Source organism: Suncus etruscus, chromosome 2, assembly GCF_024139225.1.
Source record: "Suncus etruscus isolate mSunEtr1 chromosome 2, mSunEtr1.pri.cur, whole genome shotgun sequence".
NCBI classification, from domain to species: Eukaryota; Metazoa; Chordata; class Mammalia; order Eulipotyphla; family Soricidae; genus Suncus; species Suncus etruscus.
This window is the reverse complement of record NC_064849.1, coordinates 67,899,036-67,917,611: the sequence shown is the minus strand read 5'-3', so window position 1 is coordinate 67,917,611 and position 18,576 is coordinate 67,899,036. Positions and strand designations below refer to the sequence as shown.

Genomic DNA, 18,576 nt, shown 5'->3' with positions numbered 1-18,576 from the left:
CGTCCGGCCTCTCTAGCCGCGATGCCCGACGGCTCGCCGGCCTTTCTAGCCTCGTGGACGTCTCTATTGTTCTCCCCCCAGGAATTCTCGGGCTCGGGGCAACGGTCAAACGCAAGACTCCGCCTCCCGCTGGAGGCGATTTCTTCTACCTGCCATAACACCGCCCGGCCGCAGAGGGCGCGCTAGGCGGAAGTACGCGGCTCGGCTTTTTTTCCCGGGCCCAATCACCGGGAAGCGTTGCGCGTCCCTGCGGAAGTGACGTCACTCGGCTCTGTAGGGGTGCTGGTGCGATGTAGGGGAGTGGGAGCCGGGCTGAACGTTGTGTGAAGATGGAGGTAGGAGACCTCCCGGGTCGTCGTCGTGGAGCCAGCAGGCTGGCGGGAGGAGGTGGCCGGCGCTGTGGCAGATGACGAGGCGGGGCGGCTGCTGGGAGGACAGCGCGGGGGCGGGGGGCCGGGGAGCCTAATGTCAAATCCTGGGGTCAGAGGTCACGTCCCCTCCGCTCGCCTTCTGGACTGACTCTCCCGCGTCTCTTTTGCCTTCCAGTTTCCCGGAGGAAACGACAATTACCTGACGATCACCGGGCCCTCGCACCCTTTCTTGTCCGGGGCCGAGGTGAGCTCGAACGGCCGACCCTGGGCGGGGAGGTCGTGAGGGGGTGTGGAGGAGAGAACATGGACTCCCGGGATCGGGGTCCCGCCGAGGGCGGAGACCCTGAGGAAATGTGGCTGCTGCTTTTAGAAGCCTCTGAGTCAGGAGGAAGCTGCTGTCATTAGAAAACAACAAGCCTGGGGACTGGAGCGATAGCACTGCGGTAGGGCGTTTGCTTTGCACGCAGCCGACCCCTGCAGGACAAGCCTGGGTTCGATCTCCGGCATCCCAGAGGGTCCCCTCCCCGAGCAAAGCCAGGTGTGATTTCTGAGCACAGAGCCAGGAGTAGTTCCTGAGTGAGTTTTCGGGTGTGGCCCGAAAACAACCAGGACAGTTGGAAAGAGCAAACTGATGTCGGAGGGATTCGGGATGGGAAGAGTGAAATGATCTCCTTGGTATGGGGGCTCAAGGAGACTAGTTTGGGGACCTCGCAGCCGAGGTGGATGTTTCTGCTAACGCTGGTTGGGTGTAGGGAGGAGCGGTCCGAGCAGGGTCAAACCTTGTCTCCTGTAAGTGGCTCCTTGAGCGTTTTCTTTCAAGTCACAGGCCTTTTTTGGCTGGTGACACAGTTCCAGTGGCCAGAGACTGAAGAGGGCAGAAGGAGCAGAGAGTGCATCCCTGCTGGCAGTCAACTCAGAGTTTGGACATGGCACTTGGCTTCTTAGAGCCAAGTTTTCCCTGCGGCGAGCAGGCAGTAATAATTGTTCCTTAGTATGTTGTGGAGTACAAGTAATAGGGCGGAACGTTTCAATAATAGGAGTGTGGCTTCGAGTTGAATTAGAAGGCGCATTATAGAGATGTCGCGTGTGCTTGGGATAGGCAAAAAAAAAAAAAAAAAAGAAAGAAAAAGGAACAGAGGAAAAGTAATTCCCAGGTCTTGGATTTGTGGTTTTGTTTTATTTTGTTGTTTTCAACTCCTAGCATTGCTCAGGATTTACTACTGGCTTTATGATAAAGGGATCATCACTCCTGGTGAGATCAGAGAACCTTGTGGGGTGCCCACGACCGAACTCACTCAGTTATGGAGCTAAGCAGAGTGTACAGTACATTGTGGTACATTGTGGAGGTTGCTCTCACTCAATCAGGATTGCCAGAGGTCACACACATCGTCTTTAGTTGTGGGTTCCACATTTCATTTGCTTTTTTTGCACACAGGTCATGCTGGGGGTAGCACTTTTTTGTGGCCCCTCCAGGGCTATAGTCACATGTCAAGCTCAATCTAGGTGTGCAGTATCAGGGATTTGGGAACACACCCAGAGACATTCTGATTACCTCTGGCTCTGTGTTCAGAAATCAACTCTTCGCAGGCTCGGACAATATGAGATGCTGGGGATGGAACCTGGGTCTGTCCTGGGTCAGCAGCATGCAAGGCAAACACCCTACCATCTGGCCCTCTCTTTTTTTTTTTTTTTTTAATTGGTTTTTGATCCACATCTCAAGAGTACTAAGGGAACATATTTAGTGTTAGGAATCAGACCCTGATTGGCTGTGTGCAAAAAAGTACCTTAACTACTATGTTGTTTCTTTTGCCTAAGTCCAGGAATAATAAAGAAGGAATAGAAAGCTGAGTGAGAAGGTTGCTGTACCTTATTTCTGTTTTCTCCTATGTCCAAACCATTTGTGTGTGTGTGTGTGTGTGTGTGTGTGTGTGTGGTTTTTGGGTCACACCCGGCAGTGCTCAGGGGTTATTTCTGGCTCCAGGCTCAGAAATTGCTCCTGGTAGGCACGGGGAGACCATATGGGACCGGGATTCAAACCGATGACCTCCTGCATGAAAGGCAAACGCCTTACCTCCATGCTATCTCTCCGGCCCCCAAACCATTTATTTTAACTCATAATATGTGCTTGATTTTCAGTTTGTTTTTTGGTTTTTGGGTCACACCCAGCAGCACTCAGGGGTTACTCCTGGCACTATGCTCAGAAATTGCTCCTGGCAGTCTCGGGGGACAATATAGGATGCCAGGATTCGAACCACCGTCCTTCAGCATGCAAGGCAAACATCCTGCCTCCATGCTATCTCTCCAGTCCCAATTTTTAGTTTGGTTTTATATTTGATGCTAATGCTTATGTAGTGGCTTCAGTAAATTCAAGTAGATACTCATTATTAGATTTTGCCTATAATTCCACAATCATTTGTATTAATAAAGAGAGTTAGAGGGGGCAGAAAGATTATTACAATGAATGGGGCATTTGCCTTGCTTGTGGCCAACCTGGGTTTGATCCCCAGTATCCTATATGGTTCTCTGAGCAACACCAGGATTAATTCTGAGTATACCTCAGTAATCCCTGAGCATGCCGTTTGTGGGCCAAAAAAAAAAAAAAATGAAAACAAAACAAAACAAAAGATTTAGAGAGAATTTTGTTTATTATAGCATGTGACTTTTCGTATTCCTGATCATTGCTATTCTTTTTACTGTTCTTACTTAAAGAAAGAAACTAATAGCTTCCCCTAAATAAAATAGCAAATAAGTAACACATTAAAGCCAAAGATACTGGACTAGGAAGCTGGTCTTACATTCCTTGAGTGGTGTGTAGAAAGAATGCCTTGTTAATCCAATGCAATGGAATCTCTGTATGTCTGGTTTTGAGTGTTTTCTGTGCGAGAACTCCAGATGTTTTATGAGGGGTAGTACTTTGTAGAACACTGGCCTCCTATTTTGACTATGAATTTGAATTCTTTAGTTCTCAGTAACCAATAACATAATATTCATGTCTTGGGCAGAGTTGCTTCTTTGTTGTGGCGAGTTGAATAAGATAGACATCTTTGCATTGCCAAAACAATCTTCCTCTTTTTTTTTATTTTTTATTTTTGTGTGTGTGTGTGTGTGGTTTTTGGGTCACACCCGGCAGTGCTCAGGGGTTATTTCTGGCTCCATTGCTCCTGGCAGGCACGGGGGACCATATGGGACGCCGGGATTCGAACCGATGACCTTCTGCTTGAAAGGCAAACGCATTACCTCCATGCTATCTCTCTGGCCCCATCTCTTTTTTTAATTTTTATGTATTTATTTTGTATTTTGGGGTCACACCTGGCAGTGCTCAGGGGTTACTCCTAGTTCTACGCTCAAAAATTGCTCCTGGCAGCCTCAGGGGACCATATGGGATGCTAGGATTTGAACCACTGTCCTTCTGCATGCAAGGCAAACACCTTACCTCCATGCTATCTCTCCGGCCCCTTCATCTTTTTTTTGTAAAAAAATTGAAAGTGGGGCCAGAGCACAGTGAGTAGGGTTTGTCCTGCATGTGCAACCTATGTTTGATCCCTGGCATCCCATATGGTCCCCCAAACCTGCCAGGAGTGATTCCCGTGCACAAGAGCTAGGAGTAACCCGAGTGCTGCTGGGTGTGGCCCAAAAACAAACAAACAAAATTGAAAACTATTATTAAGCCAGTATAAGGCTTTCCTACCCCTTTTCCTATCCCTGTAACATGAGAATTTGGGGGTTGGGGGAGCAACAGGCATGTGGTACCAGGATAGAATCAGGATGGGCCTTTTGCAAGACAAGTGCTTGTTGAACTATCTCCAGCTCAAGAATATATGACTTATATAGTTGAACTCCAAGGAAAGAAAATATTGGGTCTTTAACCAGCAGGAGTGGTCTCTTTGTTCTTCCTTTCTTGTATAATGATTTGGTCAGAGTACTATTAGGAATGTATTTGGGGAATGTTAGAGAACCAGTTTGGTTTTTGCCAGTATCTTTTTTTGTTTGGTTTATGTTTTGGAGTACTGTGCTGGTAGTGCTCAGGAGTTACTCCTGGCTCTGCACTCAGAAGTAATAAATAGGAGTTAATCTTGGCTCTGTACTAAGGAATTACTTCTGGAGGTACTTGGGGGATCATACAGGTGCTGGAAATGAAGGGCAAACACTGTACTGCTGTACTATTTTTCCAGACTCATGCATAATGACTTTTTAACTGAGGGAAGGGGGATTGGAACTATAGCACAGTGGCAGGGCATTTGCCTTGGCATGCAGCTGATCTGGACCAGTTCAGGTTCAATCCCTGGTATCCCAAATGGTCTCCCAAGCCTGCCAGGGTGATTTCTGAGAGCAGAGCCATGAGTAAACCCTGAGTACCAACTACCACTCCCCTTCTCCCCACAAAATAATAAAATAAATGGAGAGGCGGTTGGAAAGTACAAGTACGTGTTTTGGAGATGTACATGGTTCTCATGGATTTGCTTCAAAGAAACTTGTAGTAATAAAGTATGAATTATCTGGTTGTCAATGAATTCCTGTGGTCTAACAAACAGTATAGGTGTAGTTACTATGAAATAACTATCAGCATATTAAAGAGATTTTAAATATAAATTAATAGGGGCCAGAGAGATAGCATGGAGGTAAAGCGTTTGCATTTCATGCAGAAGGTTGGTGGTTCGAATCCCGGCGTTTCATATGGTCCCCGGAGCCTGCCAGGAGTGATTTCTGAGCATAGAGCCAGGAGAAACCCCTGAGCGCTACCGGGTGTGACCCAAAAGGACCAAAAAATAAATAAATATAAATTAATAGGTTATTATAAGCTATATTGTTTCATTAAACTAATAATAATAATAGTTAAGACAAGATGATAAAGCAGAAAAGAATACAGGGGATGTGTAGTCAGAGCCATAGTTTATCAATTCTGTCGCTTGCCTTGCATGCAGCCAATCCTCAGAACCACATGGTCCCCTGAGCCCCACTAGGAGTACAGAGACAGACATAATCCTTGAGCACCACTTGGGGCTGTCCAAAAACAAAAAGAGGAGAGATATAAGAATTAAAAACTGGGGCTGGCGAGGTGGTGCTAGAGGTAAGGTGTCTGCCTTGCAAGCGCTAGCGTAGGACTGACAGCGGTTCAATCCCCCAGCATCCCATATGGTCCCCCCAAGCCAGGGGCGATTTCTGAGCACATAGCCAGGAGTAACCCCTGAGCGTCAAATGGGTGTGGCCCAAAAACAAACAAACAAACAAAAAAAGCTGGAGCCAGAGAGATAGCACAGCAGTAGGTCATTTGCCTTGCACTCAGCCAATCCAGAACAGATTGTGGCTCGATTCCCGGCATCCCACATGGTCCCTGAGCCTGCCAGGAGCGATTTCTGACTGCAGAGCCAGAAATAACCCCTGAGTGCCACCGGGTGTGACCCAAAAACGAGAGAGAGAGAGAGAGAGAGAGAGAGAGGGGGGGGGGAGGGGAGGGGAGGGGAGAGGAGAGGAGAGAGAGGAGAGAGAGAGAGAAGGGAGGGAGGGAGGGACAGACAGAGAAGGAGGGGAGGGGGAGAAGAGGGGAGGGGAGGGGAGGGGAGGAGAGAGAATTGAAAACTGAAGATTGGGGGCCGGGCGGTGGCGCTAGAGGTAAGGTGCCTGCCTTGCCTGCACTAGCCTTGGACGGACCACGGTTGGTTCGATTCCCCAGCTTCCCATATGGTCCCCCAAGCCAGGAGCAACTTCTGAGCGCATAGCCAGGAGTAACCCCTGAGCGTTACCAGGTGTGGCCCAAAAACCAAAAAAAAAAAAAGAAAGAAAGAAAGAAAGAAAACTGAAGATTGGTACCTTGTATGTGCCGTATGACAAAAGTCATAGGAAGAAGAAAAGGTTTTGTTTGCTTTTTTAATTTATGGGCTTCACCTACCTGTTCTTAGGGCTTATTTGCTGTCTCTGTGCTCAGGCTGAGCATTGAACCAGTTTGACCACATGTAAGCTAGTGCCTATGCCTCTATTATCTCCCTTACCCCTATTAGGATTGTTTTTTTTGTTTGTTTGTTTGTTTTGTTTTTTTAGTTTTAGTTGCTGTTTGCTTTTCTTTTCTTTTTTTTTCTCGGGTCTTACTCCTGGCTCTGTACTTAGGGGTCACTTTTGGTGGAGTTTGGGGAACTAAATGTGGGGATTGAACCCAGCTCAGCAGCATGCAAGGCTATTACACAATCTGTTATACTATTACTTTAGCCTCTAACAAAGATGTTTGGATTTTTTTTTGGGGGGGGGCACACCCAGCAGCCCTCAAGGGTTTACTTCTGGCTCTGTGCTCTCAGAACATCCTCCTGCCGCAGGGGACCATATGGGCTGCTGAGGATCAAACCTGTGTCCATTCTAGGTCAGCCACATGCCAGGTAAAATGCCCTACCACTGCTACAACTTCGGCTTGATGTTTGTTTAAAATCAAATTCACCCTAAAATAGATAACAAAATATTGAATCCAGGCTAGAAGGAGTTACATTGAGAATCTTCAGTATTCAAGCATATTTCTTGCTTAGTAACGTGCTGTTCCTCTTTTCCCACATTAATTATCTTTCTTTTTTTCCCTACAGACATTCCATACACCCAGCTTGGGTGATGAAGAATTTGAAATCCCGCCTATCTCCTTGGATTCTGATCCCTCACTGGCTGTCTCAGATGTAGTGGGACACTTTGATGACCTGGCCGACCCATCCTCCTCTCAGGATGGCAGCTTTTCAGCCCAATACGGGGTCCAGACTTTGGACATGCCTGTGGGCATGACCCATGGCTTGATGGAACAGGGCGGGGGGCTGCTGAGTGGGGGCTTGACCATGGTAAGGGACAAGACACTATGAGGGTTACCTAAGTAATGTACATGGCATTAGAGGCAGCAGAGATAAATCGCTATTTACTAGTTTACTAGGGCATTTCTTGTTTCTCGTTAAGGACACTCCTACACAAACTTAACTTTCCCTAAATAAATGAAAGAAGAAATGAAGAAAATTTACTTCAAAAATGGCTTAAAATGGTTAAATATCCAGTGTCAACTCTAAATAAGAATGGTTTATTGTGATTGGGGAGGTTTTTCTCTTCCTTAAATTATGGTCTTCAAATCCTAGGATTTAAATGAGAGTATGATAGTTGGCACATGAAGAGATGTAATGAAGACAACCAAACTAAGTAGAGATTATAAATCTGCATAGTGGGCTTTCAGCCCGTCTCAGTAACATTATACACACATATGATGTCAGACATCTCTAATATTAAATCTATTTACTAGTTGCCTGCGTATTTTAGCTTTAAAAGCCATTATTTGAGGAGGATCACAAATTTTTCTTTACTCTTTACATTGCTATTTAAAGGAGGGTACTGTCGGGTTAAGGAGGAGATTTAGAAACTGTCCCAGGATAGAGGAAAGGTATTTTTTGTATTTGGTTTTGATTAATCCCTCTGCATCTTTCAGGACTTGGACCATTCTATAGGAACTCAGTATAGTGCCAACCCACCAGTTACAATTGATGTACCAATGACAGATATGACATCTGGCTTGATGGGGCATAGCCAGCTGACAACCATTGATCAGTCAGAACTCAGTTCTCAGCTTGGTTTGAGTTTAGGAGGAGGCACCATCCTGCCTCCTGCACAGTCACCTGAAGATCGTCTTTCAACCACCCCTTCACCTACAAGCTCACTTCATGAGGATGGTGTTGAGGAGTTCCGGAGGGTGAGACATTGCCCGCCAAAGTCAAATCTATCGTATTCTAGAATAAAGTTCTTGGGAGGGGGGGCATACCCAGTGGTACTCAGGTTACTGCTGGCTCTGCGCTCAGAATCATTCCTGATAGGCTTGGGGACCATATGGAATGTCGGGGATCAAACCCAAGTTCATCTCGGGTTAGCCACATGCAAGGCAAGTGCTCTACCACTGTGCTATAACTCTGGCACTAGAATACAATTCTTGGCATAGACTTACTACTAGCTCTGCCATTGTCTCTTGCTACTTTCTGGGTATGTGAGGGTGGAGAGTGGTTTCCTTGTCAATTTAAGTTTTCTAATGTTCCTCCTAATTCCTATTCCTTTTATGTTTTGTTTTGTTTTGTTTTGGGTATGGGTCTGGAAGGGTTGAACCATATGGGTGGGCTGCTCTAGTTCTGTGACTAAAAGTTGCTCCTGGTGGTGCTTGATGGACCATAACCTGACTTCCCTGCATGCAAAAAAGTTTCAGCCAATTGTACCATCTCTCTACAGACTTCAAGTCCTTATATGTAGGGTTTGTTTGTTTTGAACCACAGCTAGTGGTGCTCAGAGGCAACTTCTGGCTTTGTGCGTTCGGAGTACTCAAGGTACTACTACAAAGGGACAAAACTTAGGTCTCCTGCATGCAAAATATGCATTTAATCCGTTGATTTATCTTTCTGCCCATCTCCCACCCCCATCTGTAATCCTCACATAGTTTTTTGTTTTGTTTTGTTTTGTTTTTGGGCCACACCCGGCATTGCTCAGGGGTTACTCCTGGCTGTCTGCTCAGAAATAGCTCCTGGCAGGCATGGGGGACCAAATGGGACACCAGGATTCAAACCAACCACCTTTGGTCCTGGATCAGCTGCTTGCAAGGCAAACGCCACTGTGTTATCTCTCCGGGTCCCAATCCTCACATAGTTTACTAACTTAATCCTATTGCTTTCATTTTAGCACATAGGAAAATCCCTGTAACTAATTTCCCCCATATAGAATTATTTCCCCATAGTTCTCCTCTTTGTAATTTTCTTTTCTTTCCTACAGCAACTTCCTAGCCAGAAGACAGTTGTGGTAGAACAAGGGAAAAAGCAGAAGGCCCCAAAGAAGAGAAAAAAGAAAGATCCTAATGAACCTCAGAAGCCAGTTTCAGCTTATGCTTTATTCTTTCGGGATACTCAGGCTGCCATCAAGGGACAGAATCCCAATGCCACTTTTGGGGAGGTTTCAAAAATTGTGGCCTCCATGTGGGACAGTCTTGGTGAAGAGCAAAAACAGGTGAGCAGATTATGATAAATAAGTAGATAGTGACTATTTCTGAAATGTTTTTTTTTAATTTGGTTATTTGGTTTGTTTGTTTTTTTTTAATTTATTTTTGGGCTACACATGTGATGTTCAGGCTATACCTAACTGCACTCAAGAATTACTCCTGCTGGACCTCAGGAACCATCGGGGATGCTGGAGATCAAACCTAGGTTGGTCATGTGCAAGGCAAAAAAAAAAAAAAGCCCAATGCACTGTACCAGTGTCTCTAGTCCCAGTTTCAGAAGTGTTTAAGGCAAAAGATTAAAAACTAAAAGGTTTTCTTTTTCTTTTTCTTTTTCTTTTTTTTTTTTGGTTTTTTGGGCTACACCTGTTTGATACTCAGGGGTTACTCCTGGCCAAGCGCTCAGAAATTGCCCCTGGCTTGAGGGGACCATATGGGATGCTGGGGGATCCAACTGCGGTCCTTCCTTGGCTAGTTGGCTAGCACTTGCAAGGCAGACACCTTACCTCTAGCGCCACCTCGCCGGCCCCGAAAAAAACTAAAAGGTTTTCTTTTTTTTTTTTTTTTTTTTGTTTTTGTTTTTGGGTCACACCCGGCGGTGCTCAGAGGTTACTCCTGGCTGTCTGCTCAGAAATAGCTCCTGGCAGGCACAGGGGACCATATGGGACACCGGGATTCGAACCAACCACCTTTGGTCCTGGATCGGCTGCTTGCAAGGCAAACACCGCTGTGCTATCTCTCCGGGCCCTAAAAGGTTTTCTTACATGTTATTAATGTTAGCCGTATTATGGGCATTAACAGGTCATCCTTTATCTTGGGATAAAGCTAATTGTACAACAGTAGATTCAATACAGAACACCCATCTTTAAAAAAAAAAAATCAGGGGGGCCAGAGTGATAGCACAGTGGGCTAGGGTGCTTGCCTTGCACATGGGCTTGATCCCTTGCATCCCATATGGTCCCTAGAGCCTGCCAGGAGTAACTATTTTTTTAATATCTTTATTTAAGCATCATGATTGCAAACATGTTTTTGGTTGGATTTTTTTTTTTTTTTTTTGGTTTTTGGGCCACACCCGTTTGACACTCGGGTTACTCCTGGCTATGTGCTCAGAAATCGCCCCTGGCTTGGGCGGACCATATGGGACACCGGGGGATCGAACCGCGGTCCGTTTCTTGGCTAGCGCTTGCAAGGCAGACACCTTACCTCTAGCGCCACCTTCCCGGCCCCAATTGGTTGGATTTTAATCATAAAAAAACACACCCCTTTACCAGCACAACATTCCCACCACCAATGTCCCCCAATTCCCTCCTCCCCCACCCCTTGCCTGTATTCAAGACAGGCATTCTATTGTCATGATAGTTGTCAGTGTAGTTATTTCTCTTAATTGGACTCACCACCCTTGTGGTAAACTTCATATTACTGGCTGGTCCTTCTAGCCCTCATGTCTATTGTCTCTGGGTATTATTACAATACTGTCTTTTATTTTCTTAAAACCCATAGATGAGTGAGGCTATTCTGTGTCTGTCTCTCTCCCTCTGACTTATTTCATTCAGCATAATTGTTTTCATGTCCCATCCATGTATAGGAAAATTTCATGACTTCATCTCTCCTGACAGCTGCATTATATTCCATTGTATATATGTACCACAGTTTCTTTAGCCGTTCATCTGTTGAAGGGCATCTGGGTTGTTTCCAGAGTCTAGCTTTTGTAAATAACACTGCAATGAATATAGGTGCAAAGGCAGCATTTTTGTATTGTTTTTGTGTTCCTAGGGTATATCTCTACCAGTGGTATAGCTGGATCATATGGGAGCTCAATTTCCAGTTTTCAGGAATCTCCATATTGTTTTCCATATAGGCTGAACAAGACGGCATTCCCATTAGCAGTGAGAGTTCCTTTCTCTCCATATCCCCAGCAGCACTGATTGTTCTTGTTCTTTGTCATGTGTGCCAGTCTTTGTGGTGTGAGATGGTACCTCATTGTTTTGATTTGCATCTCCCTGATGATTAATGATGGGGAGCATTTTCCATGTGCCTTTGTATTTGGCTATTTGTATTTCTTTGAGAAATTGTTCATTTCTTCTCCCCATTTTTTGATGGGGTTAGATATTTTTTCTTGTTCTGTCAGTGCCTTGTATATATTAGATATTAGCCCCTTATCTGATAGGTATTGGGTGAAGTTTTTCCCATTCTGTGGGTGGCCTTTATATCCTCATCATTATTTCCTTTGAGGTGCAGAAGCTTCTCACCATATGGGATGCCACGGGATCGAACTAAGGTCCGTCCTAGGTCAGTCGTGTGCAAAGCAAAAGCCCTACCACAGTGCCACTGCTTCAGCCCCTTTTTCCATCTTGATTGGTTTCTGGGCCACACCCAGCGGAGTTCAAGGGTTCTCCTGGCTCCGCACTCAGAAATTGCCCCTGGCAGGCTGGGGGAACCATATGGGATGCCAGGAATTAAACTGGGTCCCTCCAGGATTGGCCACATGCAAGGCAAATGCCCTACGACTATTTTCTCTCTCTGGTCCCTCTGATTCTTTTCTTTTTTCTTTTTGTTTTTTTTTGTTTTTGTTTTTGGGCCACACCCAGTGACACTAAGGGGTTACCTGGCTATGCGCTCAGAAATTGTGGCTTGGGGGACCATATGGTATATGCAGGAGAATCAAACAGCCTCCGATGTAATTTCACAAGCACTACAAGGAGTAACCCCTGAACATTGCTTGGTGTGACTCAAGAACAAAAACCAAAAAAAAAAAAAAAAAGCTATATCATGGAAGTTGTTTTGATTATTTATTAATTTTCTGAGGGGTATTCACAAAAGGGAATTGTCACTCATTGTCAGACATTTTTAAACAATTTTTTCCATGCAGGTGTATAAGAGGAAAACTGAAGCTGCTAAGAAGGAGTATCTGAAGGCTCTGGCAGCTTATAAAGATAATCAAGAGTGTCAGGTAATGTTTGGGATGGTGGATATTTAAATTAATAATATCTTCTTTGGGCCAGGGGTGTAACTCATCAAAAACATTTGCTTTACACATGTGAGGCTTGGGATTCAATCAAGCACTGCAAAACATAAAACCAAAAAATGTTTTAGGGGCCATGGATATTATGATTCAAGTGGTATACAGCACATAAAAACTCTGGGATAGGGGCTGGATTGATTGCATAGCAGGTAGTGCGTTTGCCTTGCATGAACCTGGAACCGACCTGGTTTGATCCCTAGCTTCGCATACGGTCCCCCAAGCCTTCCAGGAGCAATTTCTGAGCATAGCCAGGAGTGGCCCAGAAACAAACAAAAATCCTCAAAAAAAAAAAAAAATGGGGCTGGAAAGATAGCATGGAGGTAAGGCATTTGCCTTGCATGCAGAAGGATGGTGGTTCGAATCCCTGCATCCCATATGGGCTCCCCCCTCCCCCGAGCCTGCCAGGAGTAACCCCTGAGCGCTGCTGGGTGTGACCCAAAAAACAAAACAAAACAAAAATCCTCTGGGTTAACTTACGGTGACCTGCAACCCTCTTTACCTCCCCAGTACAGATTCTGGGTATGGTCCCCACAACAAACTTTTCTAAGATAATTCTAATTGAGTATTAAGTTCTATGTAAATTCTACCCAATACCTATGATTAAAAACTAGAACTAACCACTTTCTTTTTACTATTAACTTTATGCAGCAGTTTATTTCATTACTTATTTAATACACACCATTGTTTCTTTTTTGTTTCTAATCTTTTTTTTTTTTTTTTTTTTTGGTTTTTGGGCCACACCCAGCAGTGCTCAGGGGTTACTCCTGGCTGTCTGCTCAGAAATAGCTCCTGGCAGGCACGGGGGACCATATGGGACACTGGGATTCGAACCAACCACCTTTGGTCCTGGATTGGCTGCTTGCAAGGCAAACACCGCTGTGCTATCTCTCTGGGCCCTTTTTTTTTTTTTTGGTTTTGGGCCACACCTGGCGGTGCTCAGGGGTTACTCCTGCTGTCTGCTCAGAAATAGCTCCTGGGAGGCATGGGGGACCATATGGGACACCGGGATTAGAACCAACCACCTTTGGTCCTGGATCGGCTGCTTGCAAGGCAAACGCCGCTGTGCTATCTCTCCGGGCCCTGTTTCCAATCTTGATGAGGCTTTTCTTGCGAGGCATTTAAGAGTGTTTTCTTTTTTTTTTTTTTCTGGTTTTTGGGCCACACCCTGTGACGCTCAGGGGTTACTCCTGGCTATGCACTCAGAAGTTGCTCCTGGCTTCTTGGGGGACCATATGGGACGCCGGGAGATCGAACCGCGGTCCGTCCTAGGCTAGCACAGGCAAGGCAGGCACCTTACCTCCAGTGCCACCGCCCGGCCCCAAGAGTGTTTTCTAAGAAAGCAAACCTTCCAATAAGATAGTTGTTTTGTGTTTGGTCTTCCTTTAGGCCACTGTGGAGACAGTGGAATTGGATCCAGTGCCATCATCACAGACTCCTTCTCCACCGCCTATGGCTACTGTTGACCCAGCATCTCCAGCACCAGCTTCAACAGAGCCCCCTGCCCTGTCACCCTCCATTGTTGTCAATTCTACTCTTTCATCCTATGTGGCCAGCCAAGCCTCTCCTGGGCCTGGGGGTCAGCCCAATATCACCAAATTAATTATTACCAAACAGATGTTGCCTTCTTCTATTACCATGTCTCAAGGAGGGATGGTGACCGTTATCCCAGCTACAGTGGTAACCTCCCGTGGCCTTCAACTGGGCCAAACCAGTACAGCCACTATCCAGCCCAGTCAACAAGCTCAGATTGTTACTCGGTCAGTTTTGCAAGCAGCAGCAGCAGCAGCTGCTTCTATGCAACTGCCTCCACCCCGACTACAACCCCCTCCACTGCAACAGATGCCTCAACCTCCAGCTCAGCCACAAGTGACCATCCTGCAACAGCCTCCTCCACTTCAGGCCATGCAACAGCCCCCACCTCAGAAAGCTCGAAAAAATTTACAGCAGCAGCCTCCTCCTCTGCAGATCAAGTTTGTGCCTCCACCTACTCTAAAAATGCAGACTACCTTAGTCCCCCCGGCTGTGGAAAGCAGTCCTGAGCGGCCTCTGAATAGCAGCCCGGAGGTCCATACAGTGGAAGCAACCACTTCTGAGACAATCTGTGAGATGATCACTGATGTAGTTCCAGAGGTGAGTCTCTGTATTCAAGTCTATACTAGTGTTTTGGTTGATACAGTAAAACTGGGAATTGGAGGTAGCATTCAATCCCCCACAACTCAGAGTATGAAACACTGTGCAAAAGGGCAAGTTCCCTGGATCTGTGACCAAGACATTCTGGTATGCTTGGCAGAAAACATTAAAAGGCCTTCCTGCCTCAAATTCTATTAGTAGTCAAAAAGTATAATGTATTTTGAGACCAGAGTGATAGCACTACCAGTAGGGTATTTGCCTTGCACATCGCCAGCCCATGTTTGATCCCTGGCACCCCATATGTCACCCAAGCCCACCAGGTGTGATCTCTGAGCACAGAGCCAGGAGTACCATATTTTCCGGCATATAAGACAACTTTTGAAACAAAAAAAAAGTCAACTGAAAATCGGGGGTTGTCTTTTATGCCGAGTAATATCCCGAAAAATGTTTCAATATGCCACTAAACGAAAATTGTCTGAATATTGCCACAAAATGAATTTTCCAACTCAATCCTGCACCAATCACTGCAAGGCTGCTCAGACCGCCTCTCTAACTCAGCCAATTCAAGCAGGCTTTTGATGCATGCAAATTAGACAATGTTCTGGACCCGAATCTACACTGTAAAAAGCCTGCTCAGATTGGCCAGTCAGAGAGGAAGTCTATTACAGTATATATAACCTTTGAACCTTTGCTTGTTGTGATTGGCTTACTGTGGTACATATAGTTGCAGCACAGGAACGTTCTGCCCGATACAGTGAATATAGGCCTAAACCTACATTTTAACTGCAAAATTAGGGGGTCGTCTTATATGCCAGAAAATATGGTAATCTAGTGTGGCCCAAAAGAAACAACGCTGCAGACCAGGGCTGGAGCTATAGTATAGCAGGTAGGGCATTTGCCTTGCACATAACCAACCTGGGTTGAATCCCTGGTATCCCATTTGGTCCTTTTTTTTTTTTTTTTTTTTTTTTTTTGATTTTTGGGCGGTGCTCAGGGGTTACTCCTGGTTGTCTGCTCAGAAATAGCTCCTGGCAAGCTTGGGGGACCATATGGGATACCAGGATTCGAACCAACCACCTTTGGTCCTGGATCGGCTGCTTGCAAGGCAAACGCCGCTATGCTATTTCTCCGGGCCTCCATTTGGTCCTCTTAAGCACTGCCAGGAGTAATTCCTGAGCACAGAGCCAGAAATAACCCTTGAGCACCATTAGGTGTGACTCCCCCCTCCCTCCAAAGAAAAGAATACTGGACCAGAGAAAGCTGAACTCATCTCATGCTTTAAATATAGTTCAGTTTCCAATACCACTAGTACCCTAACCACCATTAAATGTGACCCCAAACAACTATAAAGTTAGATATAGATGAGGGTATAGAGAAATGGGGCACATGTTTTGCATACTAAACCCCCCTTGGTTCCACCAGGTATAATACTATAACCAAAAAATAAAAAGATATAGAATACATTTGTTTTAGAAAGTTACCTACCCCACATATGTAAGAGATTACAACACCTGTTGCTCATTTGGAACCCAGAATTAGATCAAATGGCTAGAGTAGCTAGATACATAGCAGTCTAATCCATCTTTGATATTGTCTATTCTTATAGGTTGAGTCTCCTTCTCAAATGGATGTTGAATTGGTGAGTGGGTCTCCTGTGATGCTCTCACCCCAACCTCGATGTGTGAGGTCTGGTTGTGAAAACCCTCCTGTTGTGAGTAAGGACTGGGACAATGAGTACTGCAGCAATGAATGTGTGGTGAAGCACTGCAGGTAAGCTTTTAAAATTGTGTTTTGCTTAATTATGGTAGAAATCCTGCTATATATATATAATTATAGAGGCTACTTTAAAGCTAGGGTTAGGGGGGAAAACAGACAATAATGAAGGGCAGTAAGGTTGCAAACTGTTTGCATGAAATGTTAACAGTATTGTAAATCAGCAACTAACATTAAAAACAGTTTTTGTGCTCGCTTTGGCAGCACATATACTAAAATTGGAACGATACAGAGAAGATTAGCATGGCCCCTGCGCAAGGATGACATGCAAATTCGTGAAGCGTTCCATATTTTTAAATACTTTGTTCTGCTACAAAAAAACAAAACAAAACAAAAAAAAACAAAAAAGTTTGCCCTCTTTTGGTCAGTAGAGCTAGTTCAGGAAATAATTACTTGTGGCTGATGCTGGTTTTAGCCCCAACCCCAGCATTGTGAATTAGCTCCTGGACTCAAAAAAATAAAACCTCCCCTTTTAATTTAACAGAGGGGGCACTGGCATACTTTGCTTACAGAAGATCAGGTTCAAGCTCAAGAACTTGCAAGTGCCTCTCCTGAACACCACTGGGTGTTGTCCATAACAAACTAGAAAATATATTACTGACAAAATATTAGCTTGCTTCTTTAATGCAAATCAGATAATGCAGGGAATTAGATTTGGGGAGGAATAGTGATAAGTAGCACAGAAAGGTACAGAGTTGCAGGAGGAGAAATTTTGAGATTTTATCCCCTCTAAATTCTTGTAAGATTTACTTTTGGTTAGTTTATTTTGGGATCACACTCAGCAGTACTCAGGGATTACTCCTGGCTGTGAGTTCAGGCTCTGAGCTCCTTCTGGCAGGGTGTGAGACACTATATGGAATGTCGGGAATTGAACCCAGATCAGGGCATCAAGACAAGCACCCTACCCACTGTACTACTGTTCTGGCTTGATTTACTTTTGTCTTTGAAACAAGGCATTGGTATTTCTTCTCTCTCAAATCCTCAGTAAGTAGAATCCCCCTACTTTTATTTCCATTAAAGCATCTTATCTTGTACAGTATCTCAGGGAAATTATCTGGGAACCTAAGACAGTTTAAAAGGCTTGATCTAGGGGCTGGAGCAATAGCACAGCAGTATGGATTTTGCCTTGCATTCGGCCAACACAGGTCGGACCCCGGTTCGAATCCCAGCAACCCATATGGTCCCCGGAGCCTGCCAAGAGCGACTTCTGAGCACAGAGCCAGGAGTAACCCTTGAGCACCGCCAGGTGTAAACCCCCCCCCCCCCCAAAAAAAAAAGGCTTGATCTAGATTCTAATTCTGAGTTTCTGTGTCTCTTTTTCTCTTCTAGGGATGTTTTCTTGGCCTGGGTAGCCTCTAGAAATTCAAACCCGGTGGTGTTTGTGAAATAGTCCTTCCTTTTATGCAAGCTAGTGAAGACTTGTCTACCAGGAACATGTCCAAGAGCCCATTTTCAATCACAAACTGGGTTTCTGGTAGTGCCTGATCTCAACCCATGATTGGTCCTTTATGCTTCTTCCTTTCATCTTTCAACTGAAGCAAGCTATGGAGCAGGACCATCTGAGTTTGCTGTAATCTAGAACTATTTTCATTTTCAAGTACAGAGATACCAGTGACTAAAATAGGAAAAGGGAGAAGGTAATATGAACAAACAGATCATAGAGATAGTAGAAGTGGTGGTAGAAACAAAGGTGGGGGATTGAAGAAATTTGTTGCTATAATTGACATACCTAAAAAATTATTAAAATAATGGAGAATATTCAGCTTTGAGCTAGGAGGAAATACTATACTGTGCATCCATTTTGAAGAGGATAAAAGGTTGTATTAAAAGGTTACCTTTTAAAATAGGGAGCTATTCATTACATCTCAGTTGTTTTCAAAAAAAGTACACTGGACTAGAGGGAAAAATAACATCATCTAGGAGTTGCTTATTTATTTTCTCATGTACATATTATTTCTGTAGTAGCAGCATTCCTCCCTATCTGCATTATCAGTTGGAGTACAAAACACAGAATTCCACAACCTTAATTTAATGAGACTCACCAAAGCCTCAAGTTGTGTTTTCCACTTGTGTTTGATAAAATATCTTTTTAAAAAAGCCAAAGATGTTTTCACTTGCATATTAGCTAATTCTTTGCATTGCCTAAGTACTTAATACAAGCTGTACTTTCCCTCCTAATTAGTAACAGACTAGCAGTTACAGTGTTATAAAAAGCAAAGCTTAGGGCATAACAGTCTTATTAAAGGAAACAAAACCTGTACTTTGAAAAAGTCGTTTGATGACAACCATTTTCACGTGGTTATTAC

General features: G+C 44.7%; 1 protein-coding gene and 1 non-coding gene across 2 annotated transcripts; both read left to right on the top strand.

Annotated features, from left to right (window-relative positions):
• The first annotated feature begins 21 nt into the window (after positions 1-21).
• On the top strand, positions 22-18,039 carry TOX4 (TOX high mobility group box family member 4). Its single transcript, XM_049768982.1, has 10 exons — positions 22-111; positions 340-480; positions 547-615; positions 6,935-7,177; positions 7,807-8,067; positions 9,126-9,356; positions 12,215-12,295; positions 13,754-14,497; positions 16,104-16,267; positions 17,600-18,039. The coding sequence occupies exons 1-10, from the start codon at positions 22-24 to the stop codon at positions 17,658-17,660; spliced, it is 2,085 nt and encodes a 694-aa protein (XP_049624939.1). The 3' UTR covers positions 17,661-18,039.
• LOC126003027 (U6 spliceosomal RNA) lies at positions 16,459-16,565 on the top strand. The gene has a single exon (XR_007493572.1). It is a non-coding gene; the product is annotated as a U6 spliceosomal RNA (small nuclear RNA).
• Positions 18,040-18,576: the final 537 nt, after the last annotated feature.

Coding starts and splice junctions, on each gene's coding strand:
- TOX4 (XM_049768982.1), top strand. CDS start 22: ATGCCCGACGGCTCGCCGGCCTTTCTAGCCTCGTGGACGTCTCTATTG. Junction 481..546: donor GCCTAATGTCAAATCCTGGG/GTCAGAGGTCAC, acceptor TTTGCCTTCCAG/TTTCCCGGAGGAAACGACAA. Junction 14,498..16,103: donor TCACTGATGTAGTTCCAGAG/GTGAGTCTCTGT, acceptor CTATTCTTATAG/GTTGAGTCTCCTTCTCAAAT.